Source organism: Myodes glareolus, chromosome 9 (assembly GCF_982192425.1).
Source record: "Myodes glareolus chromosome 9, mMyoGla1.1, whole genome shotgun sequence".
Classification (NCBI taxonomy): Eukaryota; Metazoa; Chordata; class Mammalia; order Rodentia; family Cricetidae; genus Myodes; species Myodes glareolus.
Genome location: NC_142034.1, coordinates 59150735 through 59167022, shown reverse-complemented (window position 1 = coordinate 59167022; position 16288 = coordinate 59150735). Strand labels below are relative to the sequence as shown.

The 16288-nt window shown below is 44.1% G+C and overlaps 1 protein-coding gene across 6 annotated transcripts in view; it reads right to left on the bottom strand.

Annotated features, from left to right (window-relative positions):
- The window catches only part of Arhgap44 (Rho GTPase activating protein 44), a 176893-nt gene that overhangs the window by 128912 nt on the left and 31693 nt on the right, over positions 1–16288 (bottom strand). The window contains exon 2 of one of the 6 annotated variants that reach the window (XM_087910520.1): positions 6797–6911. The exons of the other annotated variants lie outside the window; for them this stretch is intronic. Coding sequence (XP_087766646.1) covers positions 6797–6807 — 11 coding nt within the window. The 5' untranslated portion in view covers positions 6808–6911. The remainder of the gene's footprint in view (positions 1–6796; positions 6912–16288) is intronic. 6 annotated transcript variants of the gene reach the window in all.

The following is a 16288-nucleotide window of genomic DNA, read 5'->3' as shown; positions in this document are numbered from 1 at the left end:
GTGTGTGTGTGTGTGTGTCTGTCTGTCTGTCTGTCTGTCTGTCTTCTGGGAAATGAGGGGGTCTAACTACATGATAATGGCAATTATTAATAGAATTATACTAGAAAGAAAAATATCAGAAATGAGTGCTAGAGAAATGCTTAATGTTTAGGAGTGTATATTACTCTTGCAGAGAATGGAAATGCAGTTTCTAGCACTCACATTGAATGGCTTACAGATGCCTATAGCTCTAGCTTCAGGGGATTTGACATCCTCTTCTAACCTTCACGGATATTTGCACTCACATGCACATAAGATATACATAAGTGTAATATATATCATATATGTAAAAGATATATATGTATGGATCTCAGTAATAGAGGCTATTTAACCGCAAGCTTCCTGTTGATAATATCCTACAACTCATTAGTTACATGAATAACCAATTTAGCTACTACTAAGAGCCTACCATGTGCAAAGATCTTAGAGGCCTGAAGATTGTATTTGGAGGCTGTGTTTTGTTTCATGACCACCCAGAACCAAATAATCACATAGAAACTATATTAATTACAACACTGCTTGGCCTACTACCTTAAATTAACCCATTTCTATTCATCTGTATATTGCCATGAGGCTGTGGTCTACTGGTAGGGTCCCCAGCTACATGGTGTCACTTTGACTCTATCTTCTCTCTCGATAGATAGATAGATAGATAGATAGATAGATAGATAGATAGATAGATAGATAGATAGATAGAATATATATATTCTTCTTCTAACCTGGCTATATTCTGCTCTGCTATAGGTCAAAGCAGCTTCTTAACCAATAGTTATAAAACATATTCACATTCATAGCATACAGAGGGGAATCTCAGATCAAAAGATAAAGACAAATTCCTCACTCTTGTAAACCTCAGATCTAGCACGGACAGATGACAAAAGACACCAGGATACCAGAGTCAACTTAAGAGCAGGACAGCCGAGCTCAGGGGATGGGTCAGTGGTAGGAGTTGGCCAACTCTAAGTCTTCTGCAACAACTCGTAAGACTCAGAACCAAACAAGGGCCAAGGAAAGAAGCTGAGTCTCTGGTGGCCCCATTTTCTAGCTCTCGTCCTCACTCCTGAGGTGGATTTCCTCTGTGTTGTATTTCCAAGACTGCTGTCAGGGCAGGACATGCCTTTCTGCAAACTGAGAAGGGCTTCCTTCCCCCCAGCAATGCTACTTGTGGCTAATTCTACAGGACAATCCTTCCAGGCTTGGGAGGCAGCAGCCCTGGCTGTAGTCTGTTCTAATCTGCTAGAACATTCCTCAGGAGTGAAAGAATACATATACTACCTACCTACCTGAACACACACACACACACACACACACACACACACACACACACACACAATCAGTCTATCTATCTATCTATCTATCTATCTATCTATCTATCTATCTATCTATCTATCTGTCTGTCTCAAGGGCACAGTGAGAGTCCTATAGGCTTTGGACATGATCTCAGTATTCTTTCTAGTTAGGCTGGTAGGCTGTGCCCATACCACAGGTACCAGAGGGCCTAGTATGAACAGGGATTTCTCCTGAATCCCATGACTCTGACAGGAAGTCCAGTATTTTCTTGCATTTTTCTTATTTATACTCATTGCATCTTTGATAGGAATCACAACATCTTAGTTTACGAAAGTAAAGTCCACATGTCTCCACGATGATTTAGAATAGGACCTCTAATCTGCTGTCTGAAGGCATGATGCCACATCCTAGTATCTTTACCCACCTGGCTCTTCCAGGCCAGACACTGCATATTCCTAACCTCATGGAAGAGCCAGGAAGTGGGCCATGGTTATAAAAACAATTCAGCTGTCTTCTAAAAACTGAGATCAGAGGACTGGAGAGATGGCTCAGTGGCTAAGAGCACTTGCTGCTCTTGCAGAAGACCTAAGTTTGGTTCTTGGTACCCATCTTGGCCACATCAAGCAGCTCACAACTGCCTGTAATTCTAGCTCCAGGGAATCCGACACCTTCTTCTGTTCTTCAGGCCTCTGCAAACACTGTATTCATATGCACCACTAGCACTACCACCTCACACACACACACACACACACACACACACACACACACACACACAATTAAAGTTAAAAACGAAACAAAAACCTGCCATCAGAATAACTCCAAGACATGGATGAAACATTACAAAGCTAAAAACAGAGCTCAAGACCCTCTGGCCATAACAGTCTGTCAACTTAGCTTAACCAGATGGGTTCCCCAAAGCCGAGGCAGTCAGTGGCATCTGAACCACACTGCACAAAGAGACTGGTCACCAAAAACAGATTCAAATAGAATAGTAGGGATGTGAAAATGGGACAGTAGCCCATTCGAGCATGTGACTCTGGCAGGCCTTGTCCTTTTCCTCATTCCCTCTGTCTTACCAAAAGCTGTTACATTAGATTCCTAAAGCTATCTCCTTATTTGGTCTCTTCCACCTGAGGCTGATTACCGAAGTCCAGAAGTACTGAAGTCCAGCAACCAAACCCCCCTTTCACTGACCTAATTAACATGCCCAATTAAAATTAAACACCTCATCCTAACACACAGGGTTTCCCATTTTACCTTTTTAAACTGCCTATGTGCCATGTCTGTCTCCTCTCTATCCAGAGGCAGTCCTTTGTCCCCGGGGACAGACATCCTTGTCCCTTCCCCTTCTCCCTTGTCCCCTATCTCCTTTCCCACCACATCCTATCCCATTCTAACTGACACCTGCAAGGTCCCTTGCCGCTGTTTTCTGCCAGAGTCAGAAAGCAGCCACTTTAACTTTCCTTCCCTGCTTAATAAAGGATCTTTCTGCGAAACCAGGTGTTTCGGTGGGGTTTGTGCCTAATCCGGGTTTTGGAGGAAGCCCCACTGTTCATGAATCCCTGTCAATCACTAAACTTTCAAATAACAAAAAGTCTTCAATACTTAATAGCTAAGCCATACAAGATTAATTGAGAAACTAGGTTTCATTAATCCGTCTGCAGCTAAGTGTGAAGAAGGTGAGATGCACAAGGAAGCTGTTGTGTCTGGGGAAAACAGCGAGAATCGGCGTGTCTAAGATTTTATAAATGAAAAATTAGAGATCTGGGCATGAATGGCAGCTGTTTTGTTTTGTTTTGTTTTGTTTGCTCCCCTTTTCCACTGTAGTCTCTGTATCCTACAGCAACTGACATTAACAACCTGTGATCATCTCCGCTTCATTTCTGGGTTAATCTTTTCACCATACCGGAAATCATTTCAACCTGCATGAAGATGAAGAATATTTTTGAAAAAGAAGAGGAGCCAAGAGGGAAGTGGAAAAAAAAATGACATCTACACAAATTGAAAATATAAAACAATAAAGTCACTCAAAATCTGGGGTCTGTCAATGGTTGGAAAAGCTTCAACTAGTGTTTTGCAGGTTCCTACTCACGCAGAATGAAAAACTCTAAAGTACAATATGAAGGCACCTGCCAGCAAGTTCAGACATGGAAATCACACATGTTACTTGAGACCAGGCCTTACCCAGGTAAATAAAAGCCCACAGAAAACAAATGCACTTTATTTTGCTAACAATGGGTTATTTGTGGTGCCTGGGGGACGGGGGTCTGTGTCTCCTGCGCTAATGAAGCTCACAGGAGCGGTAAGAGGAGCCCAGGGGTCACCAACGGAAAGCAAAGCAGTTCAAGCGTGCTCCACTTGCAAGAGCAGTGGACACGGGAAGCATGCATGGCAAAGTAGCCTGCAAGTCCTCAGCTCTGAGACAGAAAGGCCAATGCTTTATAAAGGGAAACCCCTGAGAGAAAGAATGCACTCTGGGATGAGACAGAACCATCCTGCAGGTTCTATCTGCAGTCACTCCACTAAGTAAAGTCCTCACTGCGCATAGTCCAACAAGGTTTAGGAGCATGAAGTAAGGTAGCCATCTTAGTCTATTCTCTACAGACTAGATCAATTATAAACAAGGTTTTGTTTTGTTTTTTTGGTGATGGTGGCGGTGGTTTTTTTATTGTTGTTGTTCTTTTGTTTTGTTTGATTCACGGATCTAGATGCTGTGAAATCCAAGAGCAGCAGACCAGCACCTGTCAGCATCTGGGGCTCCCTACTGTATCTACAGGGAGAAAGCAAAGGCATTCTTGGATCTTACACAGCCACAAATTCTGCCCTGGGGTGGGGGTGGGACGTGCCTTCATCACCTCCATCCCCAAACAGCAGTAGCGTGCAACTTTGAGATTGACATTTCACCCTGAGCCCTGAGAGGGGGCACAATTAAGCCCCAGGAGTAAGCTGTGGAAGTGATAATTGTTTTAAAGTTGACCTCCTGAGGGGGTGACATATTAAAAAGTTTTTCTGAGTTTTCAGATGTTCTTCTTCTTCGTCTCATTTTAATGAACTCTCCGTGGTCTTCATGCAATGAATGCTCTGATACCATTCATCGTTCCCCCAACTCCTCCCGGATCTGTCCCCATTTTTCCTACACACCAACTTTGTGTCCACGCTGGGGTTCTGCCTGGCTTGAACTTCCACGTTCATGGCATGTATGGCATACATACATGTATGGCATACATGTATGGCATGTATGGCATGAACATACATGCGGTCACAGATGTTAGGAGTTCATATGTGCAGCCGTCTTGTGTCCAGAAACCAGTGAAGATGGCATCACTGCAGTCATCCATCGCCTCTGGCCCTTGCCCTCTGTCTACCCACTCGTCATCAACCAACCCTGAATCTCGGGAGGAATCCCAACAGCTGCTTTCCAGGGATATAATCACCACCTCCTGGCCCACTTCCCTACCTTTGGAAGCTCATCAGATCCCAGCCTGCTCCCCACCAAGGACCCACAGGCCATCCCACACAGTAATGAGACCCAGACAGGCTACCCACACTCCCTTTCCCAGCACCATCTGGTTATGTTACCCCAAAGCCCCATAGCTACTGGTCAGGGACCACCACCTCCTCCCAGTCCCTTGCAGGGCCTGTATAGTTCCCAACCTCCTCATAAGGAATTCGTCAGCTACTACCTGTGGCTGGGAAACCTCCATTCAGGATTCAGAGAAGTCCTGACAGCTGACTGACCAGGATCCCCCAGTTCTTTCCAGCCCTGAGACCCAGGAGCGGTCTACACTGCCAGAGGAAATTTCCTCCAAACTCCTTAGCCAAGCCACTGAAGAGACCAGTCTGTAGTTGACAAGCAGAAGACCTGGAATAGAGACTGTACCTCCAAATGTCAGACAAATAGAGGAATCAACATCCCAATCCTGCACAGAATTAGCCCCCTCCTGCTGAAAGAAGATAGGAAACAAAAAAAGAAAGAAAAACTCAACCAACTAACAAACTCCAGATGTGTAAATCCCAACACAGAAATAAAAACAATACGAAAAACCAAAATAACACAGCTCCTCCAAAAAAAAAAAAAATACAAATCCCACAGTAATAACCCCTATTGAAAATAACCTGGAAGAACTCTCAGACAAAGAAACCAAAAGAAGGATTACAAACATGGTCAAACTACCCAAAGATAGACGGACGAAATGAAGGAGCCAATCCAAGTACAGGTTGGTTTCTGTCAGCTTGACACAAACCTACACATCTCGGAAGAAGAAACCTCGGTTGATGAAATGCCTCTATAAGACTTAGCATAGTTTGTGGGGCATTATCTTGATCATAATGGATGTGGGAAGGCACAGCCCACTGTGGGTGAGGCCACCCCTTAGGCAGGTGATCCTGGGTAGTATAAGAAAGCAAGGCTGAGCAAGCCGTGGGGAGCAAGGCAGTAAACACTGCTCCTCTAGGACTTTTGATTCCGTTTCTGCCCTGGCTTCCTGCAATGACAGAATGTGACCCGAGAGCTGTTAGAGGAAATAAACCCTTGTCTCTCCAAGGTCATGATTTTTATTCACAGAAATCGAAATCCTAAGGCAATATGAAAACAGAGTTTAAATTTTTAAAGAAAACTCACACTGAAATGAAGCTGGAGTTGAAAAACTCAATAAAAGCCAGTTACAGACCTTAGCAGAGAGCCTCAACAACAGAGTGATCATGTTGAAAACAGAGTGTCAGGGATGGGGGGAGGGGAAGCACATGTATTTTCTTCAAGACATTTTATAAAGCTTCTTTAGAAAACCTATTAAACATATACACACAAACAGAATATATGCCCCACCTTTATGCAATGTAGCATTTCCCAGGGAAACCCCGTAAACACACGACTTTTAATAATGGTGAAAATTTTAGGCATTACACTTAAATAATATGCATGAAAGGAACAAATAGATTTTTATATGATGCTACTTAAATATTTGTTATGAAATGAAGATGTACAATAAAATAACCTACTTGTTCGCCTACTATTTTTACTGAGGAAACCAAGGTTTCCTTTGGGGGGGTACCTAATTATTGATAAAAGAAATTAAAAAACACATTTAGAAGGAAGTTCAAGGGCAATTTTATTAGTGATTGAGAGATAAACACTAAAACAGACAAGTGTGAATCTAGGAATCTAGGCAGATGCCCAGATGAAGCCAAGAAAGAGAGGAACCATGGCTTCCACAACAGAAGGCAGCATGTTGCTGCATAGCATTAGGTGAGTGGGGCTCCAGACTGTGAGTGGGAAAGCCCAGAGTGTCAGAGAAAGCAGGCTCAAACTTTTGGTCGGTGTCTGAAAAAAAAAAAAAAGAAACAAAGATAAGAAAAAGGAAAAGCTATGCTTTTCTGACTTAAGAAAAGAGAAAGGGGTCTGTGCGGTCTGCCTCCTGGAAGCACTGCAAGAGTTGCCCTACGGGAGAAGTTTCTGAAGGATACATACTTTGTGTCCATAAGGGCATAATTAGTCCTCCCTTCTCCTTAGCATGTCTTCAACTGAACTTGCTTCCCTGGGGATGGACTCCTGGTCAGGTGATTGACAGGCCCAGCTAGATTAACTGCAAGAGGAGGAGACTATAGTGAGTAATGTCTTACGTAGCTCAGAACGACAAATCTCCAACTACAGCCACAGATAGAACTTAGATTTTCCTTTTCCTTTCTCTCTTTTCTTTCCTTTCTTTCTTCCTTCCTTCCTTTCCAAGAGGAAGTAGATTTTTCCTAATGGGCCTCAACAAAGCCCAGCTACTTCTACCCTTGCATTTGGTAATTTAATCCTAAAGAGGGAACCCCTCTCTAGTATTACCAGAAAAGGAGGAAGAGGGGTCCAATGGGGACACAGGGAAGGAGCCATCCTCAAAGGCCTCCACGGCTGTTATTCTCTACAATTACCATCAAAGGCAGACAGAAATGGAGAAACTGGCTTAGGGAAACCAAAATTAGCAGTTGTGAGGTCAAAGAGGGGCTATCAATATGCTAGACCAAACCCAGGGCCTTGCATGTCCCTAACACTTGCTCTACCCAGTTGCAAAGAATGAGTTCTGGGTTCTCAGTGAAGCATAACAACCATCCTCAGGTAGACTAGAAACCAGAGTATCTCCTCAGAGCGCTGCAGAGTGGGGGAAGAACACCCTCTTCATCTTCAGTCTTTGGCTGGATCTCAGAAGCCAATTAAGCCAAAAGCTAATTAACAAAAGTACAAGTTGTGTTAAATTTACATAAGCAGATGTTTGCAAAAGTGAAGTCCACAGAAATGCCAACCATGCTTTTACATATTTTAGATAAGAAGAAAGTAACGATGATGCGATGATTTGACAGAAATGAAGATATTCTGAGAGACACATACATCTCTGAATCTGACTATCAGATTATTGAATCAATGGATGCCAATGGAAGGGACTCTCCCCAGGATCTAATGTTGGCAGAAGGCAAAGGCACCAGCCAGCGGAAGTATTCATCTCCAGAAAGGATTTACAACTTCTCAGACCACATCATAGGATTCCAAATAATGACAGAGGAATGGTGGGTAGGACCACACCTTGGCTGGACTGTTTAGATTTGTGCATCTGTTGCCTTCCATTTAATCCCTACCCTCATTCTAGGACCCTAAAGATGAACTAGGGAAGGGAGTCACTGGGTTTCTTTGTCCTCTTCCCAATATCACCACACTGAATTAAGCTCCTTGTTCTGTTTTTCATTACCAACTTGCCTGTTTTAAGTGGTTTTCTGAGGACCAGTGGCTGAACTTCGTGGGACACAAGCCGTGACCTCCCAGGTTTAGGACAATTGGATCTGGACTACAGTAGCTTCTGGGGTGCTGGTTACAGTTTGGTAGAACTGAGAGGACACAGAGTTCTAAGAGGTCCCAGAGAGGTCATCAAGGCTAGCCTTCAAGGAGAATGGTGAAGCCACAACTTCCTCCTCTTTTCCCCTCATTCTAAGCCACAAAATGCACTGTTTGTCCTGCCACAAATGCCCTGTAATGATGTGTTCATTGCTACAAGCCCAAAGCAGCATTGCCAATCAGTCAATGAGAGTCTCCACGACAGCACTCAAAGACAGACCTTTCCTCTTTACAAGATTACCTCAGGGGTTCTGTTGTGGCTATGGAAAGCTGACTAACACAATGACTAAAGATACTGTATAAACACACATGTGTATGCATGCATGCATACGACTGCATGCACATGCATACACACATGCATGAACACACACACCACACACCCATGTGCATGCACATACATGCCCACACATGCACACATATGCATGCATACACACAAGCATAAACATGTGTGCACGCGCGCGCACACACACACACACACACACACACACACACACACACACACACATTTTTCTTCTTCTTGCCAATGTTGGCAAACCTCTACTCCACTGAATTTTAGGTTTCCAATTAAAATTTATGCTGACACCATTTTGTTGTTTATGTCTTAGTTGAAAAGCTTTTTCTCTGGGTTGGATGTGCCCTTTCTAAATTAAGCTTTGTAGGAAGATGAGCCCCTGAAGCCATGGGGTTTCAAGGGATGCGCTCTCTTTCCCTTATATAAGATGCTTTGGAATGAAGGGAAACAAATACATTTTGCTTTTCAAACCCTTTCAGCCTCATAAACAAGCTTGCCTTTTAATCTCCTTAGCAACCACAACTTCCAAATAATTAGAATCAATTAAGCTTCAGATGATTAAAATAAATTATACCTAATGGGCTAAATATAACTATAAAATAAAACAAAATTATCATATATTTATATGATTACAAATAAAGATATGTAAAAGAAAACCTAAAAAAAATATGCTAAATCTTTCCCACATTAATTGCTTTCCATTGATTTCTTCACATTATTCTACTACCTAAACGTGATACCTCTTTTGAGAAAAATCACTTTTATTAGAAACTAAGCTACACAAAGGAAGGAAGAAATCACCTTGAATGTCCAGTGCTAACAGAATGCAGAAGATGCACTGAACACCTACTCACTGACTGCATAAATGGATCTTGTCACCTAGGCTTATAGTTTAATTTAGCTGATTCCCAATGTTGAGCAACACCTGTACCAGAGGTATCATACAGAGACTACACAGTAGCCCCCACCCTCAATCTGTGAATTCACGTTCCAACGTTTCAGTTACCTACAATCAACTGCCATCCAAAATAAATAAGTGGAAAGTAAATACTTCATAAGTTTTAAATTCTGGGTCATTCTGAGTAGTGTGATGAAATCTCAGAGCATCTCACTATAGAAGATTATCCATCCTTTCTCCAGTGTGTCCACACTGTATACAGTACCCACCCATTAGTTACTTTGTAGCCATCTTGATCACAAAATTGACAGTCACATATTGCATGGCTTTGGCTCAAGCACTCTTTCTGTAGTAGTCTTGTCACCAATCAGAAGCTGGTGGAACCTGCAGCAGCCCCCTCTAGTGTGACAGTTTTCGTAAAGCCCTCAGGCAGAGACCCTAAGGAAGCCTTTGCATTGGTCAGTGTCGCAGCTCTTGGTCTGAAAGATGAGACGCTCTATGGAACTCTGCTGGTGACCTCTGCTGACAGCCTTTTAATCCTTCTTCAGCCTGCCTCCCACTCTCTTTCAGTCACGACCCCTCTTCTTTCTGCTTTGGCCACCCTTAAATAGCTCGGCTGTCATACAGCTGGTAGCCTAACGCCTTCCACAACTTGGTTACTACCCACAACTACTTGGAGTGCCCACTTCCACCTCCATGAAAAAGGTTTAGGGTGCCCTGTGAGGCACAGGAGCCAGGCAGCTGGCACCTGCTGCTGATACAGCCACAACCACTCAGGCGAGCACCTGAGCGAGCCACCGCCACATTTGCTCCTGAGATTGCCACCACTACGTCAGCTGCCAAGGCTGCCTGCATACTTTCAGTGTGGCTTTGCCAGCCTGTCCAGTCATGTGGCTATTTTCTGCACTGCTGCTGTCGCTCTGTGCTGTCTCTGCTACTTCTTACATCGTGTTACCAGCTCTGCCTGCTCTACTGACAGCAGGCAGGAAAGGAGCAAGGCAGGGGGGAGGAAGGGGCTTTAATTGGTCCCAATGTTGCAAGCAAAGCTAGCAAGAGCAGTAAAAGAGGGTGTTTCCTGGCTGACTCACTGAGTGAGCCTGAGCAGCCTGCAATAGCCTGAAAGGGGGTGCTTCGGCTGTTTTTTCTAGACCAATCACAGTGATGGATTTGGACCAATCACAGCCTTGTCTCTTAGCACTGTTCCTCACCGTCTCTCTGGTAGGTTAGCCAGGAAGTTCCCCCTCTGGACAAGGTGGGGACTATTGTAGTCAGCCACTGCTCCCTCAAACAAACTGGATCATACAGTCCTTTGTGTGGCTGTGGTCATCAGGGCCAAGGTGATCAACTACGACCTTCGCATAGATGCCTCAGGGATCTGTAGGAGTGTTCTGGAAGGCAGATGCTTGCCTAAGGTTAGTCCATCTATCTGTCAGAGTAATAGTCTTTATGCCAGACCAATGAGTGAAAGGCCCAGCAGCTGCTAATGAGGGGGTGAGGTTGCCCCATCTTCAACATCTTTGCTAACATCAAAGGAAAGGGAACATCAGAAGCAGGGCTTGCAATGGAAACTAAAAGACCTTATCATGAACAAAAACAGATTTGGACAGGGCTGAATGCCTGCCCCATGCCCCACAGTGAAGTTGGTGCGGTTTACCCATCTTGGTGAGTACCTGCAGCCTCCCCTCCCTTCATCCCGTCTCCCAGGCACCGTATCTACCACTATACAGCACCACAGAGGAAAAGCTGAATATAGTGCCAAACTGTGTTTTAGGAAAGACCACATAACAGAGTCATTAACTTGTCACTAAAACCACTCCATTACTAGTTGGTACCTCCGATGTTATTTCTGAATTAAATATGTAACAGTGAGATCTATGTTTTGGGAAAAGGTGGTTTTCCCTTGCTTGGCTGTATCCTGTGGTTCAGGGGTAACTGCTGTGACCCTAAACCTTTAGCATAGTAAGAAGTCTGAGCTGCTACATGGAAGAGGCTGCAAGTAAGGGAGCAACCCAAGACTCCACAGCTGAGTAGTAGAAACAAGAAGAGCAGGCAGAGGGGTGGGGACAGAGGAGCAGCTTCCGGCATCTAGCAAGCGAGGGTCCTGACAAAGATGTTGATTCAGAGGACAAGCAGGACCAGGTGGTGAACCAGGAAGACAGTAGGTATCACAGAAATAGCGAGTGCAAAGCATCCAGGCTGACAGCACCGTGCAGGGAAACACTCTCAATGTAGGAAACACAAAACACTTAAAAAGACCCAGACAGGCTGAGGCAGGAAGGTCAACGTGAGTTTAGGCCGGTTGGTGCTGGCTTCTCAAGGCCTTGGTAATCAGTGAGGAACTGTGACTTGCTGAACTGAGGTCCTGCAGGGACCCAAGCGCTCTCCAGGACACTCAGCACTATCCTTTCTGCTTCCTTTGCTTCCCTGGCCTGTGTCCCTTGCAGCTGCTGTGTCTGGGAGGTAAGTTTGCCATGGCTGGGCTCTAGCCGGGCCTGCAACAGGAAGCCAGACAGTCCCATGCAAGGCTAAGCTCAAGCAAGAAACACCACTAAGCAACATGCTGTGGGGGAGGGAACTGGTCAGCCTAGCGAGGTCTGACTTACAGTTGAGCGGGGAAAACCTGCGATTTTTATGACTTAGAATCAGTTTGTTCAAGATTCCTAGGAGCAATCAGGAATGATCCTCACAGACTTCTAATACTTTGACTTTACAAACAATAAGGGTGACTCTAAGCTAGATTCCTCTGAGCTCGCCTTGGGATCACCTCAATCTCAATCTCATGGTGTCTAAGAACCATAGCCAATCCTCTTCCTTCCTATCCACTGGAGTCAAGAAACATTAGCATGGGGAGGTGACTCAGCCCCACCCCTGACAGTGCTGCCAGAGAAAGGCCAGAGTCTACTGAAGAATGAACTGTCTCTCTAGCCCAACTTGACAAGGCCCCCAGGGCCACTTCAATAGGTTTGTAGCTGTGAAGGCTTGCCCATTCCTCTGATGGGTTTGTATCTCCTACAATTCAAAAGTATCTTTTTCAAGGACCTGACAAGCCTTCTCCAAGTGCCACCCTCAGGAAGGAGGATGCCTCTGCTAGTCCCTGGCAGGGACAGACACTTAACTTCTCCCACTGCCAGCTGCAGAGGCTACTGGCTTCATCACCAATCAGCCTTCGGTGAGTTTCCACTTGACTGGGCCCCAGGCGGCCCACTCCAAACTGCTTGTCTCCCTCGAAAAGGCCCAGTCACCTCCTACAGGATTAAGTGATTGCTTTCACATGGGACCCTGTTCTCCTCACTGATGGGATTATACACTGCCTTTACCTTTTTAACTAGCACCAACTTTTTTTCTTTTTTTAATTTACGCTGGGGGTGACGTTGGGGGTTAAACTACCAAGTCTTGCTCTACCACTGGGCCATTTCTGGTAGCCTTCAGCTCATCACCTCTGGTAATCCTCAGATCTGTCTCTCTTTGACAGGTAGACAAGTGACGCATGAAATGGGAGGAGGCTGCACACAGCACAGGCTCTGGATTCTGGCTGACCAGAGTCTGAAGACCAGGCTGCCACTGATCAGCTATGTGGCTGCAAGACATTTTCTGAAAAAGAGGCACCTCCTCAGGAAACACTGCTAACTAACCTCCTGATGCTATGCACATGGCACACATCTGAATTTGGGGTTTGTGTAACTATAAGTTTTCTTTGTAATGTTCTTGAGATAAGTGGTGCGGGAGAATTGTCTGTATTCTGTCAATCATGTTTTAAATAAATGCTGATTGGCCAGGCAGGAAGTATAGGTGGATCAACCAGACAGGAAGTAGAAGCGGGGCGATAAGAACAGGAGTATTCTGGGAAGCAGGAAGCTCCCTCCACTGTTCTGTCCAGATCACCGAAGAAGCAAGATGTGAGCTGCCCCACTAAGAAAGGTACCGAGCCATGTGACTAACATAGATAAGAATAATGGGTTAATATAAGCTACAAGAGCTAATAAGTAGCCTGAGCTAATGGGCCAATCAGTTTTATAACCTAATGTAGATTCTTTATGATTTTCTTTGGGGCTTGCCGGCTGTGAGGTACCAGGCAGAACAGAAACCCCAACAAGCAGGCCCTTTCATGTTACAGATAAGGGTCTGAGAATGTCTCCTGGAACACACAACACAGGCCATAAACACACAGTCCTTCTGACGGGCATCCTAAGTGCTGGGATTACAGGTAAGCACCATTTTGTGACTATAGGAACCACATGAAATTAGACCACATTCTGAAATGCACTAGCACTCAATACACGCTCTCTCAAGAAGCTAACCTTCCAGCCTTTCATCGAATCGCATAAAATTCATGTAGCTCTGGAAAATCCAAGGGCTAGACAAGGAAGGAGCGCTGTACCCTCTATGTTTGTAAAACCGAAGCATCGGGAGAATGTGAGGACCATTCTGGCTGTCCACAGTTGCAGTCTTGAATGACTTTGGTTCTAAACCCAAAAAAGAAAAAAAAAAAGATCATAGATCACTTGTTCTGTTGGAAGCCAGACCTTGTAAGTCTGACTTGTTCCTCTACAAGTGAAATACACTTATATGAAAAATTTCTTTAAATTCAGAAGGAGATATAGACCCCAAATGAGGCCAGCCTTATTTGAATAGCTGTATTCCATGATTAGGGTGTGTGCTATGTGTTGTGTTTATGTCTGTCTGTCTCTGTCTCTCTCTCTGCTTTTTTCTTCTCTTCTGTTTTTGGTTTGTGATAGAATCTCATGTAGCCCAGGTTGGTCTCAAATCCAATATGTAGCTGAGGCTAGTCTTGAATTCCTGATTCTCATTCTACACCTCCAGAGTGCTTGGTAACAGGCAAGCATCACCATGTCCAGTTTAGGACAGTGTCTCTTTAAACCATCCAACTGACTGCTTTTTGAAAGCAGGCAGTTGCTAAGTGTTGCCAAGGGATACAGGCTAAGCTTGTGTGTAAATTAATCATTGTGTGCAAATTAAGCAAAACACCAGATGAGAGCTGTCTGGAATAGCTCCATATCAAAAGAAAAACAATAATAGCATATTTCACGGAATTTTGTTTTCAGTGCTAGAGGGAAGAGTCTTCCATGGCTCCTGACCTCACCCTCTCCTCGTAAAGTGAAGGACTTAAGCCTCCTGGGACAAAATGACTCACCCAAGGTCCCATGCGGCGGAGCCTAGCTCGTCTCGCCACGCCTTCCTGAGTCATCCTATCAACAGTGTAAAGAGAAGTCTAACACAGCCCTGGAGACATGTCCCATGACAACACAAAACCTGAGTCACGAGACAGTGCCTGTAAATCTGTGTGAAAAGCGGGGATGTGGAAATCAGATAAACAGATCCCCTCTCTCTACCCTCTTACTGCTAGGATAGGGCTGGAGATAAAATCCTAAGAACTGTGGAAGAATTAGGGAAGTCAGGCATGTACCCCTCTTGGCTTGAGCCCCATAGATAACCATTAATAAGGTTTTCTCTGTAGAACATTAAAAGAGAGAAAACAGATCCCTTAGCCTGAAAGAATTTAGCAACCAAAGGAAGAGATGCACACCTCTTTTCTAGCAGAGAAAAGGATTTGGGTAAACAAGGTATGGGAAGATAGCAAGCCCAGCCCTTCAGGACCTGGAAAGCTGGAGTGCCTGCACTGCCACATAGTGGTAAGAAGCCTAAATTGCAAGACAAGGAAGGTGTTTTAGTTTATTCATATTAATAGCCACACAACACAGTGACTTCCATTATGGTGTTTTCAGACATGCATGCAATAGATTACAACAATATTTATCCGTCTTTACCCATCACCCTCTCTCTTTCAGTTTGCTTCCCCAAAACACCCACCCCTTCTACTTTCATTTTTTAATCAGTATACAAAATAATGATTTCGTGATGACATTTTAAAGCACATATTATTGTGCCTTGCTCATATCCATGCCTCCTCACTTCTCTCCTCCCCACTTCTTGCTGGTCTGTTCTTCCACAAATGATTCCTTTTGTTCTCGTTCTCTCTCTCTCTCTCTCTCTCTCTCTCTCTCTCTCTCTCTCTTTCTCTCTGCAACTGGATTTGGTTCCTGTTCCCCATTCATGCTAGTTACAGGAACAGCTGTGGCTTTTTTTAGGGGGTTGATGTCCGCCACTCACTTCAGGTCCAGATGCTTATGTGCCCACGTGGGGGTCAGGAGGAAAGTAGCTGAGACCATGCCCGCAACTCAGCACCACCGCCCCCCCCCCCCCCACCGCAAGGCAGGTGGCAGGATCAGGTCTGCTCGGCGTGCACAGGCCTCATTTGCAATGAGATATTTTTTCTTTTTCTACTTATAATAGATATTGAATTGTATTAGTGTTTTTCTATTTCCATTGAGGTAATTGTATAGATTTTCTCCCTTTTTTATAAATAAAATGGTTGAAATTAGTAGATTATTTTCATGTTGAATTGTCCAGTCATCACTGGTATAAGCACAATTATTCTATATTTAAGATTTACAGGATACTTACTGCTAGGGGTTTTTAAACATGTTTTGGACATTCTAGCAAATCCAGAAAGCAAAATAGATAAATAAACACTATAAGGGAATAAAAAAGTACCAATATGTGCAGACTATTAGGTAAAACTACCTCAAATCAGAATTTTTGCAGGAAAAAAGGAGAAATATCAACAATGAGTCCATATATTATTTGTATGATTTAACAGGGATATAACTATGAAAACTGATAAGAAATTTCACCAAGGTTAGTGATAATGTATATTTAAAAAAAACTTCTGATAGCAGCAACACAAAATTATACACAGCTTAACAATATAGCATCTATGAAAGTATTATAGCCATAAAAGCATATAACTGTGATAAACACAGATAATACTGTGAATTTTAGCGCGCACACACACTAGAGAGCCTGAAAAGCAGTGGGGTATCTA